Source organism: Passer montanus, unplaced genomic scaffold, assembly GCF_014805655.1.
Source record: "Passer montanus isolate IOZ18808 unplaced genomic scaffold, ASM1480565v1 scaffold10, whole genome shotgun sequence".
In the NCBI taxonomy this organism is placed as follows: Eukaryota; Metazoa; Chordata; class Aves; order Passeriformes; family Passeridae; genus Passer; species Passer montanus.
Window position 1 is genome coordinate 17,355,620 of NW_024356505.1, and position 18,874 is coordinate 17,374,493.

At 36.2% G+C, this 18,874-nt stretch overlaps 1 protein-coding gene across 2 annotated transcripts in view; it reads left to right on the forward strand.

Moving 5' to 3' along the window:
* The window catches only part of THSD7A (thrombospondin type 1 domain containing 7A), a 265,269-nt gene that overhangs the window by 152,475 nt on the left and 93,920 nt on the right, over positions 1-18,874 (forward strand). For both annotated transcript variants that reach the window (XM_039711276.1, XM_039711285.1), the window contains 4 exons: positions 9,953-10,201; positions 11,740-11,921; positions 13,792-13,860; positions 17,715-17,870. In XM_039711276.1, coding sequence (XP_039567210.1) covers positions 9,953-10,201; positions 11,740-11,921; positions 13,792-13,860; positions 17,715-17,870 — 656 coding nt within the window. The remainder of the gene's footprint in view (positions 1-9,952; positions 10,202-11,739; positions 11,922-13,791; positions 13,861-17,714; positions 17,871-18,874) is intronic.

An 18,874-nucleotide genomic window follows, 5' to 3' on the forward strand; every position in this document is an offset into this window, starting at 1 on the left:
AGGCAAAATTCTCTTGACATATCAGCACACCAGGAGTGGTAAAGAGAAATGAAACAAGAAAATCAAAGTTTAATTTATATACTTTATTGCCGAGTGAACAATAGATAGTCTCCCGTGAAGGATGAAATATTGGATTTTGTATTGCTCGTTCTGCAATAATGTATGTGTTACACGGCCTGTGTTTTCTTTATGTTCCCGTTAGTCTGAAATTCTGGTGCACTAAAAATATTTGAAAAATAGAAATGTTGAAGGAAAAAACCAAATTCAGTAAGTAAAAGCGGCTTATAAAATTACTTTTCTCTGGATAGCTAACAAAATCTGGACAGCACTGCTGTTAGTGTAGAGAGCAACACTTGATTGTCTGAAATGTTTCCTCTTTGGTGAAATTGGGGTTTACCAAAGAGAGCTGTTAGACAACAAACTGGCAATGTAGAGAAACATGAAATGTATGAAGAAGCTAATTTTGACTTGCAAAACTGTTTGCCCTATTACAGGTTGTGATGATTATGCCTCATGTAAAGCCTGTAATTCCCTGTTGTAATATGGACTCTGTTGCTGTTGTGTCTCAAACATTTAGTCATAATTTTCTTCATGAGCAGACTTTTGTAGGAAAGTTTACCAAAAATATTTGACTGGTTTGTACAAGTCTAAGGAAAGCTTTATTTTCATTTTATTTTTTTAACTGTTTTTAATTCATACAACCTTTTTACTGAAGTGCTTTCTTGGGACCCCACTAGAATGGGAAATTTGGAAGGACTTGGGCACAGTCATTTATAACTGTAAGAACATGGAACAGAACTAGAGTATATTTTTGAACTGTATGTTTCTGTGCTCCAGCAAAGATTTTGAAGTCCAGTGACAAAACACATCATGTTCCCCTGAAGCAGCTGCTCCATAGGTGTGGGGACAGCCTGTCACTGCTAAGAGTCACTTAACTCATATGTCTGGAAAGGAGGCTGTAGTTAAAGCAGTTCTTCAAGGGTATAACTGTCTCAAAAAAAAAAATCCCAAGAATTTCTGCACTATTTCCTTTATTTTTCTACATCATTTGGATGTGGCTTGCTATCTTGCTTAGTCTGGGCCCAAAACATTTCTGAATGGGGGGAAGAATGGAAGAGACCACATAGGAAACCATCCCCACCAGCTCTGATTGCAGTCCCTGTAAATGGTTAATACTCTCTTGGCAGCACCACTGTGAAAGAGACCTGTATGTGAAAATGAATATTATTGGCAACCTAAATGAGCTGAAGTAAGAATTCAAGAAAAAAAATGAGTAGAATTTTATAAATATTCAGAGCTTTTATTTCTTTGTTAGAATATAACCATATGCAATTATAATCTAGGAACAAAATGAAGGGGCAGAAAAGAATACAAAATTTAAGACATGCCAACCAATTATTTAGCAGATTGTCTTAGGCTCATTGCATTTGTTCATATGATCATCTTTGATTTGTTTCACCTCTGTTCATCTTAGAAAGTAATTATTTTTTAATTATTTTAATCTTCACTAATTCTGTGCATTCATTAAATATCTATAAAACAATGTCCACATCTTATAACAAATTTAACTCTTGGAAGTTTTCATTATAATCTCATTGCAGTGCTTTATTAAATTTCATGTTTTGGAGAGTTTGAGCTTTTATTTATTCCAATATTATAGCTGAGACATGAGAGATGATAGTAGGACTAAAATTATTGAATTGTCTTGCTTATGTTTGGCATATGTAATACTTGATTTTTAATCTTATTTTACAAAGACATGTATCTGCTTAAAGCAGAGTCATGATATTCACTACTGGTCACAGGTGCTAAGCTGAGTAGCCAGAAACGAAGGAATTTGGGAATGGCCAGTTGAGTATTTAGACTGATAAGCGAATAACACGCAAGATATTGTCAAGAAAATCAAGGAGAGATCATCTCATCCTCTAGAATGGCATTTTAGCTTTTTTTTCTTTTCCAGGTCCTTAAACCTCTTAACCAATGCTCCCATTCCAAATCATAAAACAAATGTCTGTGTTCACTTTATGGACTTTCACTCCTATAAATTATAAACTGTGTGAAGGAGGAAAATAAAAAACCAAGCCAAACCATCACAAGCCTGTTGCTTTATTTATGCCATTGATTTGGAAAGCAGACAAGTCACCCAGAGGAATATGCTGTCAGCAAACAGAGAAAAGATTCAGACACACAATACAGCAGCACAGTTTGTTGGATCCTGTAATGTATCCCTTGCTTAGCAAAACATCTTAAGAGATTCTCTGGACTTCTCTGAGCCCCTCCATGAGGCAACAGGCAGAAAGGGGCAGAAAGGAGGATGTGTGTGAAGGTGGTTAAGGTGCAGTAACTTCAAGGAGACAGGCTGTAGAAAGGTGAAGGAAATAGCAAGGCAGAGAGGATAGGCTGTGGAGATCAAGGAGCAGAAGTAACCTTTTGTTTGTCACTGAGGACCAGATGAGAGCATGTATGTCTGCCCCTGCTTTTTATGTTACTGTAAAGGCAGCTCTACTGCTGTTTATAGAGGGAGCCTCCAAGCTCACCATACTGTGAGGATTTAAAAGCTATGAGTGGCTCACTTACAGAGCACCTGTAAATATCACAAACTTTATTATCCAGTCATCTTGATTCATTAATTTGGAATTATTTAGAGCACATTCTGTTAACAAATGGAGAACAGGGAAGAAAAAAACAATGTTAGATGAAAAGCCTCTTGATAACTAAAAACTACAGGATTATTTTTCAGGTGCATTGAGATAATGAAAACGCAAACTATTATTAGAGAAACAGGATGCAAACATTGCTTTTCTATAGTTTTCCACTATGCCTTTAGAATTGCCACAAATTTGAAAGTAGAAGCATCCTGTAGTTTTTTAATGTGATTTTGGTGGAGACAGTAATTTCTGTGGATATGCATAATATTATTCAATGGGTGTTCCTTTCTATTCTAAGTACCTGCTCCATCATCTTACTGAGGCTGCTGTTTTGACAGTGTCTTGTCAGTATTGCTACACGCTTGACATACCATGCCCAAATCTAGATTTAAGGTGGAAACATACACACCGTGCTGAATAATTGAAACAGCAATGAACAATTCCTTTTTCCACACCATATTTTAACTCCTTTCATACAGTGAACAATTGTTCTGTCATCTAGATGTATGACATTCATATATTTCTGTGCAAATCATCAAGACTGGATGCTTTTCTCGTATATGGTTTTTATTCAAATACATGTAATTGTCTTCCTTAGCAAAATATAATAGCCTATAATGTAATGAGGGTTGTACTGTATGTTCTGATAATCTCTTGTGGCAATAAATCCTATGAATGAATAAATTATTTCCTTGAATGAATGCAGTGTTGAATTTTCAGCTTCAATCTAGAGATTATGTTGCACAGTGGTAAATTGAATTAGACACTGAGATCTTTAATGAAGATACTTCTACACTGTACTTTTATCTAGCTTTTCTGCCTCCTTGTCAGTTAATGTTAATTGACCTCAGTGTGACAAAATGAATGTTAATCAAGGAGTATTATTCTAAATTTTTTATTTTCTATACTGGTATTTTATCATAATCTGTAAAGAGTCCTACTGGGAACAAAATAGAATGTATTAATTTTTTAGATTTGTGTTTTGGTTTATTTTGTTTTTTTTTTATCAAACTGCTAAGTGTAGTCTAGGACTTAGAGTATGCCCTTGTTTTATCAACCAGCTAAATAAAGTTATGGTATGGGAGCATGTGAATTGAGCATGCTTTTGGGACATATTGTCCCTCAGGGTAGAAATGCACAGGACTCACACACAGAAGTCAAAACTTCCCAAAACATCAGGGTTGGCTATTTCAGTGCCTAACTTTCAGCAGTCCCACTGGAAATAAAATGTGTGGCTCACCTCCTAATACTGATCACATTTTTCCAAGTGCTGGACAATGCAATGGAGCCAGTGATACTGCCAAATCTGAGCATCAATACAAGGACAAATCTAAACTAATGCCTGAAACACAACTAATGGTAGTTATATAATTTTCAGTAATATATTTCTTTATATCTTAAAGTTAATACTGCATATTTTTATTCACAAAGTTTGTAATTTTGTTTATTTTTCCTTTGCTGATAACCTTGTGAATCTAGCAGTTGTTTTGGGTCAAAGTAGATTCTGATTAATGCTACGTAATGAAAATTCCCACTGACAAAGGGAAATTCCTCCCTAAAGCTTTAATCAGTCATCTTTGTTGATACTTGCCAAATAACCTGCTCTGCCAATTTCAAAATTATCTGTAGCATGATATGTGTGTGAATGTCACTGTATCACTGGACTGTGAAAGATAGCACTCTCACTGAACACTTTTGCTTTTTTATCTCCTCAGATACTTGTGGTATCTGCAACAGCCCCACAGCAGGTGTTGTTGACACTTGTTTGGGTATAGTAGCACCCCTTGTTGCTTTTCCCGTATTTTTTCTTGACACATTAGCTGTATGTAACCTCTATCTTCTCCAGTAGTGTAGAAAGCATGAGTGGTTTTGTTTATTTCAAAATAGTTTGGCAGAATTAGTTAAACTTGTGAAAGGATCATGGGAAAATAGTCTTGTGAAAAACACTTGGGTGGACAGTATTGGAATTGTAAATGAATAGAAGTGGACTCATTGTTTGTGTGATTATAATGGCCCATTATACCGGGAGGTACCAACAGTTTCTCAGAACAATGTGCAAGATGACCAATACTAAACAGTGCAGCTGTATGGAAAATGAATGAGGACTATGTAATTTTCTACTAGGAAAAAGTGCAGACACTGTATTTTCACTGACTTCCTTAAAGAAACAACTTGGTACCAACCATAAACTGAAACTCTCAAGGATTACTAGACTTCACAAATGGCATTTTATGTCTTCAGAGTAGATCATGGGGGTTATTTAAGCTCTGGATTTAAATCACTATATTATTATTCCTGCTGTCTAGTACCTGCATATTAAATAGATTTTTTTTTAAATTTTGATTTTATTTATGAGAAAACATAATTTTTTTCCTTTAGCCAAAATACTTATCACAGTCTCTCTCAAAATCCAGCTGTACTTGTGGTCCAAGAATGGCATAGAGTTAATTTGATTATTTTACTTCAGAGGTTAAAGCATCCAACAAGCTGTATCAATTCTGAGGAGAACACTGCATAGAAAATAAATAGCTTGTTGCAGCACATCAGGACATTGTGCTTGATTCTTATACCCATAACTCCAAAATCTCTCTTACTAATACTGAGTATGTCTTAAGGTTCCCTTGTGGCCAAATAAAGAGCAAGGAGAAGACACTCCACATGCAATATTAAGGTCTGGATTTAATTCCAGATAACACAAAATATTAATATTCAGCATGAATACTGCTGTGTTTCTTCAGGCTTCCTGCCCATGAGTATGACCATTCAAAGCTAAAATTGCAAAGTAGAAAATTGCATACGTGTCATTATAATTCAAAGGTTGATTTGACCTTCTGACCTAACTTCTGTGAGGTAGTTCTGTTAAGGGTGTGAGCATCTAGGCTGTGGGTCTGGCCATGGGTTGTCAAATTTCCCAGCAGTTTAAACCTGAGCTTTTCTAGGATGTGATGCTAATGAGTGGTGTGGTACAGATTTTACCCCTTCCTTCACTGTAAGGTTACATTTATGAGAAGCAGATGTGGTCTTTGCTAGCTGTTCCTTATAGTCTCTAGTCTTGTAGCAATTTACTGAGATTTAAAAAGAATTCTGAGCAAACTCCTGATATTCTCTCCACTGGGAAATGTAAAATATGCTTGTACTCAGCTCCTACTTTAAATTATTTTCTTTGCTTTAAGGATTCTTTGGGAGTTGTGTCAATGTTCAGGCATGTCTGTAGGTTGCCTTGCAAGGATGCTGCCTAGCCTTGTGGCTTCTTCTAGTGTGATTTACAATCACCATTTTCAAACACAAATTTGCTTTCTGACTCCTTTCCAAAAGATCCTTCTAGTTTTAATTTGCCCTTCAGTCAAAAATGTCAGCCTTTGCAAGCCTGCTTCTGTGTATTTGTGTATGTGTGCAGTTTTGGTTTTCAAGTGCTAAACTAACATGTACTTTTGGTGTTATGCAAGTAATTAGTTATTGTTCCAAGTCTTTCTGCAGATGAGTTTGTTTGGTGAAATGGGCTTGTATGTCACCAGTTCTCATCTTGTGGCTGGTGGTAAAGGTTGGAAGGTTAGCCATTTTCCTAATGGTATTCAATGAAGTAATGTTTAATGAGATCAGCAAGAATTCAAGAAAAAAATCTTATGGTTCGTGATGATGTAGCTGATTGTGGGAGATGCTTGATGGTGTGCAGGACTTTGCAGCTAGGAAATGGTTAAAGTATTCTGCTCTGAGGGAGCTCACTGTGGGCTTTTTTTTTTTTTTTTTTTTTTTCATCTTCCAGGTAGTTCTTGCTCTTAGTATTTAGATGAAGCTTTTTAAAAACCTGTTAAAGCATTTTGGATTCCCTTAGAATGTTGATTGTCCTTTGATCTGAAACCTTCAGAAGCAGCTACCTTTTTCTGCTGAACTGCTGAACCTCCTCTTGTAATATTCAGTATGTGTTTCTTCCAGGCAGACAGCCTAGTTTTTGGTTGCATCTTCTTCAGCCCTCTAAAGTTTTTAATTCATTCATTCAGTCTGGTTTGTTCAGAGCATAATTGGATTATGTTGTTGGGGTTTTGCTTTGGAGAATGCAAGCAGAACTGCAAAAAGAATAATGAAGTTCCTTCCCAATAGATGGGAAAATAGAACAAATTCTGACTCCACAACTCTTCCTGATCTTGAAGGGCATGTACTGTGACACTATTTAGTATGAGAGAGTCAAGAGGAGGAAGAATGCCATTTTTCCCTAGGTTTTGTGTGTGACAATATAGATGTCTGTTGAGTGTCTCTTAATAATTCTGGCTGTGCTGAGCTCTCTGACACTCTCTGTGTCTGCTTTCCACACCAGTGACAAGGGTAGCTCAGTTGTGCCAGGACTGGAGCAACTGGGCAGATCTGTAGGTACATCTACAAAGAAGTCTAGAGTGACAGGAGCCAAGACCCTGTGGACATAATCCACTGCTACATCAAATAGTCAACTAGGATTTAAAAAAATCACAGTTTTCAATTTAAAAAAATGAAAAATTTTGTTTAAGTCCTTTTTCAGTCAAAGCCTTGTCTTTTGTTCCTTCTGAGTGCCAAGAGTTTATGTTGGCATCAATCTCCTGAACCATAGCCATGCTATTAATTTCCAAATAATGGAAATCTCTGTATGTAATCAAATGGAAAATCATATAAAGAAAAAGCAAATACATCAGAATTCTGGGAGAATGAGTATAGTGAATGAAAGTAAGGAAGAGTAACTGTGAAAATTTCATTAATGAAAATCAAAGCTGAATGTGGATAATGGGAAAACCAAACCTGAATGTTGATAATGGCGAAGAAATAGAGGCAAAATAATGCAGACAAAAGTTATTGAACAGACTATTTAGTTTGCATTAACCTTGCCAGTTGGGCTCCATTACTTTACGTTGTAGTCAAAACCAATAAATAGCAGTTCTTTTTACATATCAGTACTGAGCGAATTAATTGAATTTATTGTAAAGGACATGTTCTTCACTGTTCAATTTTAGATTTAAATTACAAACCTCACACTGATGTTCTGTTACATTTGAGCATGAAAAGCAAAAAATCGAACTTCAAAATGGTGTCTCCTCAATACCTTGTGTTTGTGACTCCTGTTTCCATTAACTCATAGATTGTTGGGATATAGTAATGTGCAGATATTTTAGAAGCATCCTCAGCATGAACATTGAACAGTCCTCAGATCCAGACCAGTTTTAATTTCAAAGTTGCACTTAGAGTAAAAAGGATGTATAGTTGTAGAATATAATTATGTTCAAATAAAACAAGACCAAGTGAAAGAGGACTCTTGGACTTAACAATGAGACAGACAAGGAAGGATCTTATAGAAGTGTCAAAGCTCAAAAATATCACAGAAAAAGCAAATACAGTTATGCAAGGCCTGAAGTCAGAAAATGAAATTAACTGAGCACTTTTAATGCAAAAATAACTATCTACAGTTATGGGTCAGTAAAAAAGGTGTGTAACACATTGTTTCTAAGACAATGTATGTACCAAAATCTTATCTAGTTTTAGGACACATTTGTCTTCGTTTATGGAGGTGAACATTATAAACTCTTCAGTGCAAAGATTCAACTGGTTTCCAAAAGTCTGTAAGCCATAGTTTGCTGGAAAACCAGAGCGTATCTTGGGATAGTGTGACTGAGTACTTACTGTCTTTCCTTTTTGCCCTCTATTTGCTACTGCCAAGGCAGGTTTATGGCTGCATGGATTATTAATTACTTAATAGTTAGAACCTCCCAGCCATTCTGATGCTGCTCTTCATCTTTTCTCATTAATTCTCCTTTCTAATTACTAGTCCAGTCCAATATGGACAAAACACCAGCAAAAGCAGAAAATCTCTTAGTTGTGCAAGTTATGAATGGTGTATGCTCATACAGCAAAGTGTTCTACTGCCTAGTTTAAAACCTATTTATTTTTTCTTTTCATCCTGAATGAATTTAGAGATCAGTCCTGCTGTCATGCATTACCATGCATTTGGATTCATGAATGCAGTATGCACAGCTTTATTTATTGCAAAAATCTATCAGAAAAACCCATTTCTTGTCTAGTTGAATTTATAGAGGAGGAAATTCCAATGGTCTCTTCCATGACTTTTCTAAACAACCTGAAAGACAACTTTTGAGACTGAGATTATAAACACTCATGCAGATCATTGGCATATAAAATCAAGTTTTCCTGATTTTTTTAAGTTGTAAAAGTATTTTTCATTCTTTAATAGATCTTTAGGATACTTCAGAGAGATTTTTTTTTTTCTCCTGACTTAATCTAATTTTTTCACATTTTAAAGTTTCTTTTTGACTGAAGAGAGTTCTTTCAACTGCACAACTTGCTCATTTTTACACAGGCACTGTGGTGTAATTTGGTCCAGGCTTATGTGTCAACCTTTGTTCTCCCCATGTCTTTAGCCTTAATTATCCCATAAATTACTTCAAAATCCCTGAGCGTAACCTTCCTATCTTTAATTCCTAAGTGATATTTACTTTTTATTTATTGCTGTAGAAGCACAAACGAGGCTGTGGAACGTGAGTAGATACGAATTCTTGGCCACATGTCCTCAGAAGAGGTTGAGCAGTAATTGTGTTCTGTAGGTTGTCCTTTGAACCAGCCTTTTTCTTTACTTCTTTTGTCTAATCTGTGTCTTAGAGGTCAGGAATAGGTTTATTGTTGACTTATTAGCAACAGGGACCATTCATCCCCTGTGATGTTTTGTTTTGTTTGGGATTGCTTTCTCTTTCCAGCATGTCAGTTAAGTGCTTTTATACTTTAAGCTTCATTTCCCCATTATATCTAACTGTTGTCTGAAATAGTACTTTCTCAGACCACAGCCTTAGTTCAATTTGTATAATTCCTTCTTCCCTGCTAATAATCTTGGGGCATTGTCCTTTGAATATATATTTGGATTGAGAGCAAGATGCTGCAGACTTTGTATGTTACCGCTATGCTGTTGCTTCTTGTTCCAAAAGGAAAAAAGAGTGAAAATAAAATATAAGAAGTGAAAAATGTATGTCTTCCCTCTGTTGTACTTCTATACTTGTAGGAAGACTTGGATTTTAATTTTATTCACAGATATGGCAATATTTTGATCACAGATATGGCAATACTGGTAATTTTTTATTATATCTTATTTCTCTGGTGTAAGTCGCTTTCTTCAGAAAACCTTTGACTGACTTTCTGGGATCAAATAAATGTGGAGTAAAACTTAACAGCTTTAAAAATATTTACTGACTTACGTGTTACCATTGACAATGCTTTTGCTGTGAGAGTTCATGACTGTGGATGTGTGTGCTAAAAACTGTAACGCTCTCTCATTACAGCTTCTGCAATCAGGAGAAGCTGCCCATCACATTTCAGTCCTGTGTGATCACGAAGGAGTGCCAGGTGTCAGAGTGGTCGGAATGGACCCCCTGCTCCAAGACCTGCTTTGACATGACAACCCCTAAAGGGAACCGTACCAGATCACGGACCATTAGGCAGCTCCCTGTTGGCAGTGAGAGCGAATGCCCACAATTAGAAGAAGCAGAGCAGTGTGTTTCTCAAGGAGACGGCGTAGCACCCTGCATCACGTAAGTTGGTTCATTTCAGTTCTCCACTACTAAAATGAACAATTTCAATCAAGTGTACCATGCTGGTAATGGAATATCAACCAAACCATTGTTAAAGAAATAATAGGTAGGACTTTACCTTTTGTCTTTATCCTTGTTCATTCAGTGTTCTTGAAAGCCCAAAGTCTGCAAATTGTTCCCATTGTAGTGTAATCACTTCCTTCTCTACATACAGGAATAATAATAAGTATATTTTCTTTTCATTCATTTCAGTTTTTAAAAGACAATATTTGCACATACACAGACTCAGGCAAGATGAAAATAAATTAATTGTATTGTTTTGTCAGTGATCTTTTCCCTACATAACATTTATATCAGAATCATTGTTTTCTGAATTTTTTGTCTGTTTTCAGACCAAATGTTCAACACAGGAAAGGGGTGATAAACACCTGGTTAGCTACCAGACTATTTTAGTGAGACTTGTATTCAGAACAAAGGCCCTAGATGGGAAGTGGGAGAGGCTAACAGTGACAGCAAATAAAGCTTATGAGAAATGACAGTGAGAACTTTATGATTCAAGAGATTGCTGTAATCCTTATCTAATCAAATTTAATATTTATGTCCCAACTGTGTTTTTTCTTTATCAAACTAAGAATAGAGTCTGGAGAAATGTCACTTGATGTTAAGCATCTTTGACTGTGGTATATATTTTTCATTTAAGAGTTGAAATATCACCTTTCTTTATCTTCAGCTGCATTAGGAAGCACTTTACTGCATTTAGCCTTAAAGTATTTGTTAGGTAGGGAATTCTGTGGCATTTCTTGCAGTTCATAATCCTGATTGGGTTTTAACTGTGAGTCAAAGATCTTCTTTGCTGTGTGTTCATTGATTAGGAAGCTTCCAGCTTCTCATCATTCATCAGTACCCAGCAGGGATGCTTCAGCACTGCAGAATGATCTTCCTTTTAACTGTGATAAAGAGAACTTACTGAAAAGTTTTCCTGAATTCATAATAAAAAATATAATCATAGTTTCACCTCGATATCCAGAAGAAACTTTTGTTTCAAAGTTTTCAATAGGCTGTTGGGTCTTTTGGAGGAAGGGGAGGGGGAGTTGTGAGGTTTTTACCTACATTTTCTGGCTCTTATATTTCTCTACATTCACATCTTTTTCATATTTTTGATTTTGTTTATATAAATTGTCAAGCTCTAAACAAATGCTGAGAGTCACAGTTTTAAAAGCTATCTGAACATGGACTATATGTCTCTGTATATTACGTTTTTCTCCCCTCAAATAAAATATTTATATATGTGGTATGTTTCAGGAATTGAAAAGAAAAGATCCTCCTAAAGAGTAATAATTTAAAAAGTTTAATAATACAAAAAAGTTACCATACACATAAAATGCAAGATTTAATGCACCTTTGTGTGCAAGAAATTTCGGTGCTCAGGCCTTTTATGAAATTAAGGAGGTTACTGAGGCGTTTCAGCTTGTATAATTGAATACTGTGTAGAATGGCTTCATAATATCTAAAGACCCAATTAACCAAATGCGATGCAGGTACGGCTGGCGCACCACGGAGTGGACGGAATGCCGCGTGGATCCTCTCCTCAGCCAGCAGGACAAGAGGCGAGGAAACCAGACCGCGCTGTGCGGAGGCGGCATTCAAACCAGGGAGGTGTACTGTGTGCAGGCTAACGAAAATCTCCTCTCCTACCTAAACACTCTCAAGGATAAAGAAGGTAAACTTGATTCAGTTGCAATTAAATTGGTGTGAAATCAGAGCATGTCAGCATTCCAGAGCTCTTTCACAGCTTTTATTGTCTTCTGTCATGAGTGCCTCCTTACCTTACGAGTTACTGCTATTTTTTAGTTCAGATGAAAATGCTTAATTGCTGCAGCAGAGATTTCAGTCTCTATGGTGCAAATCTTTCAATCTCTATGATTTAAAATATAAAATCCTACAAATTACTGTTTCTTAGTGTCTACTGAAAAATACCTTTCCATAAGGTACCTTTCCATAAGAAAGGACATGAAAAGGTGCATCTGAATTCCTAGATTTGTTTTTTTTTAATCTACTGTAAATTTCTTGTGTGTCCTTCATCTGGGTGATGAACTTGTGCTGTTTGACGTGACGTGCAGATGGAATATATAAATTCTGGCATGTAAGCTCATACAGATGGAATATATAAATTCTGGCATGTAAGCTCAATATAGAAAAATGTAAAAATATGATTAAATTTAATTTGCAGGGAATTGATTTTTTTCCTTGATTTGGTCAAGTTTTTCAATAGCTTTCTGTACTTCAAGCCAATATAATTTCATGGGTTTATTTACCTAACTGAAAGAGAGAAGAGATTTTTCCTTGTCACTGTTGAAGCCTGCACAGCTTCTTAAGAAAAGAGAGAATAGCTTAGAACACAAAATCTTTAATTAATTTGGTCCTGTTAAAGCCTGCACAGAAAGGCTTAAGAAAAGAGAGAATAGCTTAGAACACAAAATCTTTAATTAATTTGGTAGTATACATGCTTTAGAACAACACTTGAGTAGTTTACATTACATCTTCTTCTATATAGTAATGAGAACTATAGATTCAGAAATTAGTGAATTAAGCTAAAGGCATTTAACTTTTTAATTAAATTTTATCCTCTACTCCTCAACCCATTTCATGCAAACACACATTACAGTGATATACTTCAGGAAAAACAACAGCCATCTACTTCAGGAAAAACAACATCAATATGCAAATCCTATGTAATACCACGTTTTGTCCAGGGCTGGCCAAACAACAGACTAGTGAGGTTCCTGCTGTGGTTTAAAGGTACTCTCAAACTTGCCGTAGAGGTAGAGTTTGTGGGGAATGCTAATGCCAACATCCATTTCAGCGTGACTGCTCAGATCAGTAGGGTGTGACTTGTGAGCTCTGCAGCCCCACATCTGTAGTTATTAAAGAAGAAGCTTTCAAGCCTCTTTGTCTTATGCAAATCAGCTCTGCCCAAGGGCTTTTAGTAAATCGCCTCTGTTGAACAAAGTTTAGATGCCTCTGCCTTACTGTGAACTAGAAAACCTCCCAGCTAAGGAGAGGCAACAATAAAACCAGTGGCAGCTTACTGTTCAGAATGATGATTAGGATTTTGGTAGGCTGTGAAGTCTAGCCAGATTAGGCGTGTGTGAAATTTACCCTTATCAGACTGTGACAGGACTACATGGAGCCCATCAGGAGGTAATCTCTGCAGGCTCCTGAAAGCTGATTAAAATGTAACTAGTCTTTGGATGCATAAACATGAGAACAGTTTTTCAAGAGCTCAAACTGGGGGTGAAGTGATTCTTGGTTTAAAAAGGAGCTCTGGGCTGTTTCCACATTAGGGGACAGATTTTCAGAAGAGGTGCTGCTCTGCTCATCCTCCCTCTCTCTCCCCTCACAGAATAGAAAACGATGAATAATTTGAGGATGGGAAAAAGCCAGGGCATACACCCACCAGATTATGCTGTGGGGAAACGCCTTCATCTCAGTGTAGTTTACTGTTGGTTGTAGCAAATGCTGTCTTGGTAAGGCTGCTTTAAAGACCTCCCTTCTCATATACTCATGGTGGCGTTTCCCTGTTATTTCAGAAAGTCAGTCACAGAGCAAGTCGAAGGCTAGTGCTGCACCTCTGCTATCAATCACTTTTGAAATAACAGGTAGGTAAATTAAAGCCTCCAACGTGACCTTTTTGATTAAGAGCATGCAAAGGAGGCGATGCCCTTTTGGGGGACCTTTTTTGCTATTTGTGTACACTTAACATGTTTATGTAGCTCTGAAATAGTTAAATGGATTTGAGCATTCTCAGGAAATTTCAGATCAGTTTGAAAGTGACAGGCCAAAATTCTAACTAAGGAAGCTTGTGAGCCAGCTGGGATACTGGAACAGTTGCTTGCTCCACTCCTGAATAGGAGTTTTAGCTGGTGACTTCTTTTCCTCTCACTTCTGAGCATCGGGAATTGTATTTCAGCTTTCATCACAGCTGCTGTTTCCAGTCCCTTCTATAGATTTAAAACATAAAGTTAGGCCTCTGGTAAGAATTTGAACTTCTAATACTGAGCTGAACCAGAATCCCTCACACTATTCCAGTCAGTAGAAGAAGGAGCACTGGTTGTAGTAGTTCAGCAGTGACAATCAAGTTTCCTGGAGGCCACAGTCATATTGCCATTTCTTTGCCACTGACTTGAATTGTTTCATCTCTGTTCACCTACTTAACTAGTTTAGTCATGAAGTTTCTCTTACTGTATGACGTGGACTGTTTCATCTTATTCCGAGTACCTTTAAAGCTCTCGATGCAGAATAAAGAGGAGGAAAGTTCCTTTATGGGCATAAATTTATTCTACATCTGCAAATACACATTTGTTGCCTTATTAAACACAGGAGAACTGCTTACATGCATGGAATCGTGCCATTTCTCAGAGCATAAGGTTCTGAATTACCTAATGTTTTTTGATGAGAGAATTCAGCATTATAGAAAATGAGAAGAAAATGTTATTTACTTGTTGGTCATAATGTGTTTTAGGCTTGGGTTTTTCTTGGGATTTTTGAGTGACAGTACTTGGAGAAATTTCTTTGTGTTGTTTGCTATGAAACCAATGTAACAAATGATCAGAAAGAGAAATATCAAGTTGTGTCTGCTTATACTGATACAGTCACATACAAATTCAGTCTCTTTGCCAGCCTGTCATTACTGGGCACTAGTCTCTTGAGGGTCTTTAGAGAAAGATGGAGAGTTTGATGTCTTGATAAGTATAGCAAATGCATAAAAGCAGAACTGTTCTTTTTCTTTTCAGTTGTTTTTAAAATGCAGTAATTCAAGGAGGTATTTTCTAAGGATATAAAATATATTCAGCTAAAATTTCCTAATATAGAAGATTATTTGAGGAATGGATAATTAAATCTTACTTTATTTTTTAGGTTACTAGCCTCAAACCTGAAATTCCTTGGTTCATTAGTTAGACTGAAGGAGAAGGAGAGATTACCAAAATGCATTAACTTTTCTTTCTAATTTTGGCCCAAAATTTGGTCAAATTTCACCTAGATCTTGTAGTATTATACACAGTCTAATTGGCATTCAATGTTACTTCCAAGGATTAAAGAACAATCCTTATTACTGACACAAAAAAGTATGAAAGGACAGAGATAAAACAAGTTTTTAAAACTGTAAATATATGCATCCAGTATTGTCTTATATCAGAGTGTCTTTGCTAAACAATAAGCATCAAAGCCTATGCTCAATCATGCTTTTGTGATACTGGAAGAAATTAATTTAAATTCATGGGAACAAGATGGTCATAAGATGGCCAGGCAAAGCTGTTTTCTTCTTTTACTGTCATCTCAGGAAAAGAATTTTGAGTAATCCAGAATGAAGTTAATCCCAAGTGCTCAATGATGAAAACATTTTTTAATAACCATAATAATCTGAAATAGAACTTTTCTATCCTATGTTTGAATTATTTTGTTGTAAAAGCAAAAGATAAGAGATAGCATTTGTACATCACTTAGTGTCTAAACACAGCATTTGGAAAGCATTTTGGCATATTTAAAGATTTATTGTTACCTGTGACATGAAAAAACAGCTACTGCTAAAAGCTTCCTGATGAAAGATCTTTGTTATTTTTCTGAGTAAAATTTCCTGAAGTAGTGTGATGGTAAGTTTTTTATCATGGTGAAGGCTAGAGATGAAGCATGGAATTCCTCAGAGCACTTTCTCTATTCCTTGAAGCAAGACTGTGTCTCAGGGGTATGATTGGCTCTTAATTTCAACTGTCTCACTTGGACAATTCCCCAGTTAAATAAAGGTTACAAATGTATGGGTAGCAGTTACTTACTGTTTTTCTTATTTTTTGTTAGAAACTATTCAATACAAATTCAACAAGCAAACTATGTTTACTTATATCCATGTTCTACACCAAATATGCATATTATGTTGACTATCATGCATGTTAGTTGTGCATGTCAAAATTACTGTAAAATTCAATGATATATCATAAAATTTTATTTCAACATACCATTACACAAATGTTGGACTATTAGGCTTTATAATATTTTGGTTCAAGATATTGGTAAGCTAGAGACAGTAATATTAAATGACTATCTGCCACCTTCATGCCTTCATTATGTGGAGCAACACAGTGTAAAACTGTGCCAAAGAAGGCAACGTTGAAAACCAGAATAGGATGAGGATTTTTCATTCCATTTTCCCCTTAAAAAAGTGAGAATTGGATGCTTTTTCCAAAACTGTAAAGATCAGCTGCTTAGAAAATCTGAATGGAAAGACATACACACATGTCTACAAGATTGACTGTACTTTAACAGCCTGGTGTTTACTTTCACATTCTGTAAGTGGTTATTGATCTCATCTTTCAGACAGATATTTTGTCATATACTGTATCTATTTAATCTGAGAGTCTTTTCATCAAAAGTGGTGGCAAAATTAATGATGTAATTTCCCACAGGGAAAAAAACCCACTGAATAGAGGGAGAGTGTTTTAAGTTCAGGAATTTTATGTTTCCTCAATCAAAGAAAGTGAAATAATGTGGCAGACTTCTAGCAGATATTCTCTGCTTACTGTAATATTTTGTCAAGTCCTTTATTATGAGAGAATTAAAATCTTGCTTTCAATTAAATGGTACATTTTCAGTTTGAGTTCTGTGCCTTATTCTGGCACCTTATAGAATTGTCCTGTTACTTGCATTACCTGGAAAATCAAAAGAATAAAGTACGGAAGGAGGAGGGTGATTTTGGCCCAGGTTATTGATCTTTAAAGAACAGAAGACTCTGACTTGACGTGTCTCTATAGATTAATAGCACTTTAAAAAATATAAATTGTCCTGTGCAGTTTTTACAACTACATATATACATGATATATATATATTTATAGACATATATATATATATAGCAAATGCAAACCATGTATATATCTGAAACAAAGCCTTTCTTGAAGCCTTTCTTAAAGTTGCCGCAGCACAAATCTTACTGCTGAGTGTGTGCTTGATGGTCTTTAGAGTAAAAGAAAAAGTGTTTTTGCCAAAATTTTAGCTGTGTTTTAGGTTAAAGCTTAAAAATAATCTTTTAAATATTAATTAACCAGGCCTTTGAAGTTAGCTTATCATATAGCTTATATATACAAGTGTAAAGGGGTTTATGCAGCTTTTTTTTCAGTTTCTTAAGAGAAGAAGTAATGAGGTAACAGGACACTAATTTATATAGAATGCAAAGTGAACGATTGTTGTGGTGATATAATTTACCCCTCAAAGGAAGGGACTAGGTCTGAGGGGGTGCTTCAATATCTACAGTCTTCCCATCTCCACATAATGGGATTTGACTTTGTTCATGCAAAGAGTAAACTGATTTCCATTCAATTTTTTTCAAGGCAGACATTTGTCCATCACGTCATCCAATTAAAATGATGAGATAGCAGCCTTTCTGACTGAAGGATAGTTCTGTCCACTTAGAGCTGAGGATGATGACCAGTGACACATGAGAAATATTTTAACTTTGTTTTGACAGCTTCAAGGCCAGTAGACCGTAAACTGTGTACAGGACCTCTTCCCAGCACCTCCCAGCTGTGCCACGTTCCCTGTCCCACGGAGTGCGAGACCTCGGCATGGTCAGCCTGGGGACCATGCACCTATGAAAGCTGTGATGACCCTCAGGCCAAGAAGGGTATGTAACAATTCAGCAAAGCCTTTTAATGGTGATATTTGCTATTCCTAAGTCACTAGGTTATGCAAGCACACCAAATTTTGTACCAAGAAGTATATATCTAGTGTCTCTGGGCATCAAAATAAAGTCATTGAATTAGGACAATATTTGACATCACTGTTACACCAAAGGTAGCAGAAATGTAACCTGTTTGCTAAGACTCTCAAGATCAGTTTGGATTTCTACGGGTCAATTCCAGTTTCAAGCCTTCCTCTCAGATTGGAAGGGATACAGTTTGTGTGTTCAAATCACAATTTTGGCACTGTCTCAAAAGGAGAATAGAAGCCTCCTTTGAGATATGTAGTGTACAAGGCAATCAAAGATTTACAGTTCAGTAATAGCTTAAGAATTCACCATTAGACCATAAATCGTGATCTGGCAAAGAGATGGCACCACTCGCTGTTGATACATGATGCTGTTTTACTTATGACATATGTGCTGGTTTCAATTTCAGCATGTTTTACAACTTATTGCCATGCAGAACAGATTGTAGTAACCTGATATCAAAATAGGAAAGCAAGAATACAGTGACAGGGACCTCATGTTGGAAGTCTGTGGGCTTCTGCCTGTAAATGAGAAAAACTGGCCTAATCATTGCTGCTAGTGATTATCTGATAAAATTAGGAATACAGACTTGGTTTCTTGATTGAAAACAAGTCGTAAGAAAGGGCAGCCACATATGTCTACTGGAAGAAGCAGCTGTGATTACTATGTTTGCTTAGCTGGATATTTCTGGCATACTGTTAGCTACACTTCTGTCTGGGCAGCAGTAATAAAAAGTTTTACAAAGCTGTTTTGTGGAACTCTGACCCAACCTTGATCAGTTCAAGAAAGAAAAAGCAGTTCAGTGTGCAAATCTATCAGATTAAATCTCATCTGAGTACAGGTGTCAAGTAGTCTGTTATTTCTGTTGCTGTTCCATCACTGAAAGATTTGTTACATTTCGGGGTAAGGTTTAGGTTTCT